The sequence below is a fragment of the Ipomoea triloba genome, chromosome 6, assembly GCF_003576645.1.
Source record: "Ipomoea triloba cultivar NCNSP0323 chromosome 6, ASM357664v1".
In the NCBI taxonomy this organism is placed as follows: Eukaryota; Viridiplantae; Streptophyta; class Magnoliopsida; order Solanales; family Convolvulaceae; genus Ipomoea; species Ipomoea triloba.
The window spans coordinates 7,466,040-7,474,255 of NC_044921.1; the positions used below are offsets into that span (position 1 = coordinate 7,466,040).

The window sequence follows — 8,216 nt, forward strand, 5'->3', positions numbered from 1 at the left end:
CCAAAGTATGCTTTATGTGAGACTTCTCATAACAATGACTGAGACATATGGACAACCAAGCGTTATACAGTGGACCATGGTCTAAAACTTCTTTTCAAAAGAAATGGCAGTCGTTACGTTTTGCGACACATCCAATTTTTTTTATTTATTTTTTCAGTGATGCTGTAATGAAACTATATTATGTATAAAATGAAATTGGATAGTATGCCTCACTTATTGAGTGTATATTGTCAAAATGAAACTGTGATTGAATTAGAATGGTATATTAGTGATGCTATAATGAAATTGTAGCGTATATAAAATGAAACAGAATGATAAAAGAGGGTGCTATTACATTGTCAATCTGTTGAAGCACAAAGAGCCAACAACGCCTTCACTGAGGCTTGATGTTATAACCTCCCATATGGGAGATTCACTACATGCCATTTGAGCACAATGTGCTTGACGTTAATTATATTATTCGAATGCAAACACTTTTACATATGGACGATGCAAACCGGGTGGGTAGAAATGTCCACACATTGAAAGAGTCATATATAGAGCCTATGGTGCTCTCGTAAGCAAATGTAGAAGATGAAGATTGCACTAGAGAAAATGAATATTGCTTAGAATGATTTGTCCGATCAGTGCTGAGATGATGAAGATTGCTTTGAAGTTCAATGCCATATGCAAATGGAGAAGATGAAGATTGCACTGGAGAAGATGAATACTGCTTAGAAGGATTTGTGCGATCAGTTCTGAGAAGATGAAGATTGCTTTGAAGTTCAAGGTCATCTACAAATGGAGAAGATGAAGATTGCACTGGAGAAGAGAAATATTGCTTAGAAGGTGACTCATGATAAATTAGAAACGAGGAATTAAGATCCTAAGCATAGTTACATAGGTGTATTTATAGGTGCAAATACGTGTAAAATGACATTTTTGTCCAATTGTTTAATATTACAAAAATAATCCTAAGTTTTGAGGGGAAAACTTGGCTAAGTACTTCTATTATATATATATATATATATATATATATATATAGGTCTTTAAAAAGGCTTCAAGCCATACCAAACTTATTCAAGCCATACCAAACTTATTGTGACCAAAGCATGTTTAAGTGAGACATCTCATACCAATGATTGAGATGTATAGACAACCAATAGTTATACAGTGGACTATGGTCCAAAATTTCATTTCAAAAGAAGTGGTTGTCGTTACATTATGCGGTGCACCCACTTTTTTTTTTTTTTTTTCAATGATGATTTAATGAAACTATATTGTGTATAAATGAAATTATAGTCGAATAAGAATTATACTTTAGCGGTGCAATAATGAAACTACATTGTGTATAAAATGAAATTGAATAGTAAGCTTTACTTATTGAGAGTATATTGTCAAATGAAACTGCGATTAAATTAAAATGATACATTAGTGATGTTCTAATAAAAATAAGAGAGAGTGTATATAGATCATAACAAAATTTTCTAACTACTATTAACCGAAAGAACTTAAAAATGATATCTGTTTTCTATCTGGTACGCAGTTTGATGGACCATGATCAATAGTAAAATTTGCCATCGACAACGGTATTGGCCATTAATCCCACTATGGTGTGAATGAAAATAATATGGTTGGAAAATTATATTCTTATCCAAAATTTCAAAGTCCACGCTTAGATTATTAATTAGATTATTTGGATGCAAATACTTTTACATATGGACGATTTAGAAGTCAGACCGCGTGGGTAGAAAATGTCCACAAATTGACAGAGTGATATAGCCTGTGGTGCTTTCGTAAGCAATTTTTGCTGTATTTTTAGGGAATAAAGAGTTCCTCCTCGGTTTAAAAAAAAAAAAAGTTACTCCTCGATCTACAGATTACAATCATTAATCTCTCTGATCTGATCTCATGTCTACTGCACCTGGTGCACAAGGCTTCCCTTTCTGGGCAGTGATCTCTGAATCCAGAAGGATAATCAGAGCCCACAACCGCCATTTCTTTGCGCTTTCACTTCTCTTTCTCTTTCCCTTGTGTTTATCCAGCGTTATCTACCTAGCCCTCTACGCCGCCCTTTCCCACCATGATGGCTTCTACTCCCAACCCATCCTTCTCCCCCTCCTCTTCAACCTCTTTAGTCTCTTCTTCACCCTTTGCGCCTTGGGCACTATCACCTACAGCACTTTCAACGCCTTCAACGGTAGACCCTTGACGCTTGCTTCTTCGATCAAGTCCCTGTTGCACACTTTCTTGCCTCTACTTTCAACCCAATTTGTGTATCTAACAATTGTGTTTTGCCTCGCTATGGTTTTCGGGGTTTTGGCGGCGCTTCTGTTAACCGGGCTTCAAATTTTGGGTGTTGTCGAAGTGAATTTCGACAGGTTGTCGATTAGTTTTAAGGTTTTGGCAATTATGTTGGTGCTGCTGCTTGTATCCATCGTTTTATGGCTACAGGTTAAGTGGTGCCTAGCGTATGTGGTTGTGGTGGAGGAATCAAAATGGGGGTTTGAAGCCTTGAGGAGAAGTGGGCAGTTAATGAAGAAGGGGATGAGAGGAGTAGCATTGTGTGTATCGCTATATTTCGTCATTCCCAGCTTGATTATGACTTATCTGATGATGATGGTGGTTGTGGGTGCGTCTAGTGGGCATTGGAGCTGGACCCTTGTTTTTCAGGCAGTGTTGTATACAGTTTTTGAGACTCAACTCATGCTTCATGCTTTTGCTGCAAACGTGGTTCTGTATATCTACTGCAAGGCCTTGGCAGAGGGGGATTTTGGTAGCAACTATGTGTGCTTACCTTTTGACGATGCTCACAAGGTTTCTGAGGTTGTTTAATTTGTTTTGTAGCTGTCTTCATGTATGCTTCCTTCCAATGTTTAATTTATGTTAAGAGTATTTGTAAGCTCTATGATCTATGAATGTGTCCTGTAATCATAATAATATGGAAATAAAATACTATATTATGTACTTTTAACTTTTATTCACTTCTTATTCTCAAATATTTGATGTATGCAACTTTGCTTGGTGAAATACTAGCTAGACTCCGTGCATCACGCCTAGGTTAGTTCACTTTTTCAATCATGCACAGGCTAAAACCAATAAGGCAGTAAATAACACCTATAATGATTTTCAAAAAAAAAAAAACACCTATAATGATGACAAAATGTAAGAAGATACCGAATTGTTAACGTGGTTAAATATGTAAGTCACAAACCTATATCAAGATCAATTACTAAGCAAATTAAGTACAATGACATAGACACTTGTATAATCGGATCACCTCTCGACTCTCGGTATTCATTGATATTGTTCAAGAGTATTGCTAAAAATTGATAGTCACGAGTTTCTTGTGACACAGAATTCCTTCTGCCTTGAAAGAATAGCAACACTAGTTGCTACTAACACCTGTCTGACCAGTTCTCATAACAGGATACCTCAAGGATATACTATAGTGCCATGGTTGAATCACATACATTGAGTAACTGTTTTGCTTCAGTATTTGGTTTCTACTAGTCTCACGGCGTACAAACAATTCAACAAAAAAAAACAAAAAAAAATATTATATACTACCAAATCCTAATACATAAAGTATACCACCTCTCCATACAGACAACACAATTACTATAATCAAAACTAGGAAAGGTTTAGAACCATGCTATTCAAAAAAGGCAAAGGCTCTGTTTGGTAAATAGTTAGTCTATTAGTCAATTTTGACTTATTCAGTCACTATTAATTGTTTGACTTGGTTAAAAAATCAATATAAGGGGGTGTTTGGCAAACGACTGATAGCTTATAGCTGATAGCTGATTGGTTTAGCTAGTAGTTGATGGCTGATTGCGTTAACTGGTTTGACCAGCTGGTTGTATTAGCTGGTTATAAAAAACTGTTTGGTAATTAGTTGTTTACTAGTAGCTGATTGAATGTAAAATGACATTTAAGGGTATGAGTGTATTGTATTATTTCAACATTTAAATATAACAAGAAGATAAACTCTTATTAATAAATTTTTTAAGGACATAAGTTAATTGTTTTTGTTTTTGTTTTTTTTGAAAATAATTGTTTTTGTTTATTTAACTCTTATTAAATTATACTTAGTACTCTAAAACAATTTTTATTACTTATTTATTTTCTATTATTATTATTATTATTATTATTATTATTATTAAAAATGGCAAACCCATCACCCGTTTATTATTATTATTATTATTATTATTATTATTATTATTATTATTATTATTATTATTATTATTATTATTATAAATAACAAACACACCACCCATTTAAAAGTAAATTCCATTGATTTCAAAGGATAAAATAGTCAATATACCCATTGTTCCCAACCAGCTGATACAAAAAGCTACATTTATTAGCTTTTCAATTTTCAGCTTATTGGCCCAATAAGCCAAGGCCAATAAGCCATTTACCAAACACTTCAAAATAGCTTATTGGTTGGTCAAAAAGTTAAACTTGGTCAAATAAGCTAAAATTTGGCTTATAAGCCAATAACCAAACACCCCCTAAGCGTTAGGTTAATTAGCTTTTTGTAACTCTAAAATGCTAAAATTCAAAAAGTTGCTCAAAACGACTTTTTCAATTAGTTTTTTGAGAAAAGAAATTATACCAAACAGTTATAGCTAACATCTAATTTAATTTATTTAACTTCGAAGGGGGAAACCCATACAGTTATCAACTAACAACCATTTACCAAACAGAGCCAAAATATTTTTATGAACATGGTAATAAGGATATTTTTACAGTAAAAATAGTCACTATGCAAAAACTAACAAGCTCCCCATTAGCATTTTTATTGGCAAAAATGTAAAGCCAAACTATGTAGAATAGGAACTGTAACCACCAACTCCCCCTTTTAGTCATACAAAAAGCCTAAGACACACAAAAACACTAGTCAATCATGCAGCACACAAGCATAATTTTGGGTGTTGTTCGGATTGGGCCAAGTACTTCCTTGATTCAAGACGTGGTGATGTAGTAGCTTACCGGATGTAGTTAAATGGGTCCACCTACTTATCAAAGTAGGATATGACAACCAGATATTCAAAAAATTTTGTAATTAATCATGTTTGAGTTACAACAGTCACATGATGGAAGAATTGTGGGTAACGGGGTCAGGGGATTAGCAGCATCATTTCATGCCATCTTTCTTAATGCTCACAGCAATTTGCACTATAATTCCCACCCTTACCAAAATATGACAACCTTATTCACCAACAGAACAACATATTTTTCACCAAAATATTCCAACCTTATTCACCAATAGAACAACATATTTTCACTCCCATTGTTTTTTTTTTTTTTGGATTTTCAGCATCATTTTTTTGAGTGTAGTTTTTGATATTTTCAATACAACAACCAGCAGAACTAGGGCAACAACAATCAGCCAGCAGCACCAAGAACAACCACACTTAATTAAGACCCACAACATAAAAATGTCCTATTCAAATTAAACTTGTCATATTAATTAAGAAGTTTAATTCACAGAGTAGAATTTGAGAATTCTCGAAGTAGAACGTACTCTAATAATACATCTCCTGATTGTTTGTTAGCGGCTACACTTCAGCAGGCTTTATAAGTTAAGTTGGCAACACTATACGTCGAAAGAAGAAAAAGGCTTTCAATGGAAAATCTGAGACTCGAGTAGCTCGTTTGTCTTTATCTGGACATGCGATTTATGAACGTGTTAAGAATGTTGATGTTGATATATATATATATATATATATATATATATAGTCATGCACTTATGAGAATCCCTTCCCACATGATAACTGAGGAAAAATCACAACAGTATGAACCAACATTAACCACTGCTATCATATTAAATTCGATGTAATTAGCATTCAAAATAGAAAAAGATCCAAGGGCAAATTAGTTCTTTGTGTGCACAACAAGTCTATCTACATATGGAAAAATTCAAGATTCCTTCCTTCCGTTTATTATGTTTGTATTAGAAAGTCTTCTTCTTCTTTTGAAGCATTATTGGTGGTTTGTGTGTGTGTATCTTTTTGGATGGGATTTTTTCTCATTACTTATTTTAATTGTTCACTTCGATTTGTTTCATATGTCGTTGCGTCGAAAGGAGCAGTGTGTGAACTTTTATACTCTATCATGTGCACATAGAGTTTTAAAATTGTGAACATAGACTCGGGTCATCCATAGCATAATTTGCCAGTTTCGACCAGCACTATTGGGTCCCACCAGTCAGCGGAAAATTCGGGTTGGAACGCCCTAGTACCAAATATCCATAAAAAATCTCATACTCTAGTAGTATCGAACAAGACATTCTGTTCTGCTTAAGCATTAGTAATTACCTTTGGCTTAAGTATAACTTTTTGGGTCAATAAATAGTAATCATTTTCCAAGTTCTAAAACTTATAAAATTATTTTTTTCTGCACTATTATTATTATGGTAAAAGAAGCATGATAGCAACAACAAAAAAGGTACATAGCCAACAGAAGATCAGAGAAAATGAAAGCATTGATTTGGCACACTTAAAACATAGTGCCAACCCAATTGCCAAGACCACACAATGACGATAAGACCCTGCCCACAAATTCTTGGTATACACAATTTCCTCCATGGATTTGGGTCAGAATTGTTGCAAAATTAAGCATTGCTCCTCTGTGATCCAAGGGCTTTCAGTGCTCCTGCTCTGAGAATGAACTGATGGTATATGGCAGCAATTGCAGCTCCAACAAAGGGTCCAACCCAGAATATCCACTGATCATCCCATGCTTTGTCTTTCCCATATATCACAGCTGCTCCAAAACTTCTTGCTGGGTTGATGCCCGTCCCCGTCACTGGAATCGTCGCCAAGTGAACCATAAACACAGCAAATCCAATAGGCAGTGGTGCCAAAACCTTCATTAAACGTTCAAGATTCGTCAGTAAACAACTTTCACAGCATAAATTAATTAAACAAATAAAATACTCACTGGAACATGGGAGTCCCTGGCATTCCTCTTGGGGTCAGTGGCAGAGAAGACAGTATAAACAAGAACAAATGTACCAATGATCTCAGCACCCAAACCAGTACCCTTACTGTAACCATCAGCCAGTTCGTTGGCGCCGCCACCATACCTCACATAATAAGCCTTCTGGAAGGCCTTAACCAGCCCACATCCACAAATGGCTCCTAAGCACTGCGCCACCATGTACATTATGGCTCGGACAAGTGACACCTTCCTTGCCAAGAACAGCCCAAATGTCACTGCTGGGTTAATGTGTCCCCCTGCACATACATATATATATATATACACAAATTGTTAGGATCAACTTTTATTTCCTTATAGACAGCTATCACATTTTTGAGACGCAATTCTCCCCTATAGCTAGTAACAAAGTCCTAACTTTATTTCCTTATAGACAGCCATCACATTTTCGAGAATCTGGGTGCAGGACTTGCCCTTTGTTAATTTACTGGCCTTCGCCCAACAATCTCCAACCACTGCGTGCTGCCTTTACGGGCCTCCGCCCAACACAAATCATGAGATATAGGTGATGGAGAAGGCTAGAAAGAAGTAAGTAATTAAGTATGTACCAGAAATGCCGGCAGTGCAGTAAACAAGAATAAAGATCATTCCACCAAAGGCCCAAGCAATGCCAAGAATGCCAACACCGCCGCAGGCATCAGTGCCATTGACATGAGGGTCTGTTTGGCTCTTGTATCCGATCACTGTGAGAACTGTGACGTAGAGGAACAGAAGAGTGGCAACAAACTCAGCTATGATGGCCCTGTAAAAAGACCATTGACCCAGCTCCTCTGGGTCAATGAAGGGTGCTGGTGGAGGGTCCTGGTAGTCCTTTAGAGTGTACTCATTGCCAACCTCAATGTCTTTTCCCATTTCAACTCTACTAATCAAGGATATGATCGATCAAAGTGTTGTGAGGATCTTATTGGAGATGGTGGAATGGTGGAGTGTGTTGTGAAGTGAGCTGAGGGCTATTTATGGGGAGACGAATTGAAGACTATGATGAATGAAGATTTAATTATTACATTTAGTTTTAATTGGCTTTTGCTTCTTCAGCTTTTGCCGCCCCACTTCACTATTTTCCCATTTTCTATACATATGATTGAATCGAGTCTCATATTCTTCCAAACCTCTTACCAAATCACTACATATAATAATATATCCTAAGCTGGTGTGCAAAGGATTGATATGGACTTTGGACAAAAATTAATGGGAAAATAGTCAAATAAGCCTCTAAACAATACATGAAA

At 35.9% G+C, this 8,216-nt stretch overlaps 2 protein-coding genes across 2 annotated transcripts; one reads left to right on the plus strand and one right to left on the minus strand.

The window, feature by feature from the left end:
* Nucleotides 1-1,890: 1,890 nt before the first annotated feature.
* On the plus strand, nt 1,891-2,814 carry LOC116023429. Its single transcript, XM_031264430.1, has one exon. It carries the CDS (start codon nt 1,891-1,893, stop codon nt 2,812-2,814), a length of 924 nt encoding a protein of 307 aa, XP_031120290.1.
* A 3,552-nt stretch (nt 2,815-6,366) lies between these two features.
* LOC116022810 (aquaporin PIP2-1-like) lies at nt 6,367-7,925 on the minus strand. Its single transcript, XM_031263691.1, has 3 exons — nt 7,536-7,925; nt 6,931-7,226; nt 6,367-6,856 (listed from the first exon to the last, which is right to left on the minus strand). The coding sequence occupies exons 1-3, from the start codon at nt 7,837-7,839 to the stop codon at nt 6,602-6,604; spliced, it is 855 nt and encodes a 284-aa protein (XP_031119551.1). The 5' UTR covers nt 7,840-7,925; the 3' UTR covers nt 6,367-6,601.
* Nucleotides 7,926-8,216: the final 291 nt, after the last annotated feature.

What these genes read in the sequence shown, in the direction of transcription:
- LOC116023429 (XM_031264430.1), top strand. Translation starts at nt 1,891, where the DNA reads ATGTCTACTGCACCTGGTGCACAAGGCTTCCCTTTCTGGGCAGTGATC.
- LOC116022810 (XM_031263691.1), bottom strand. Translation starts at nt 7,839, where the DNA reads ATGGGAAAAGACATTGAGGTTGGCAATGAGTACACTCTAAAGGACTAC. An exon ending in CTGCACTGCCGGCATTTCTG is followed by an intron (nt 7,227 to 7,535) that starts GTACATACTTAA and finishes ATGTATGTGCAG; the next exon opens with GGGGACACATTAACCCAGCA. An exon ending in CCAGGGACTCCCATGTTCCA is followed by an intron (nt 6,857 to 6,930) that starts GTGAGTATTTTA and finishes CGTTTAATGAAG; the next exon opens with GTTTTGGCACCACTGCCTAT.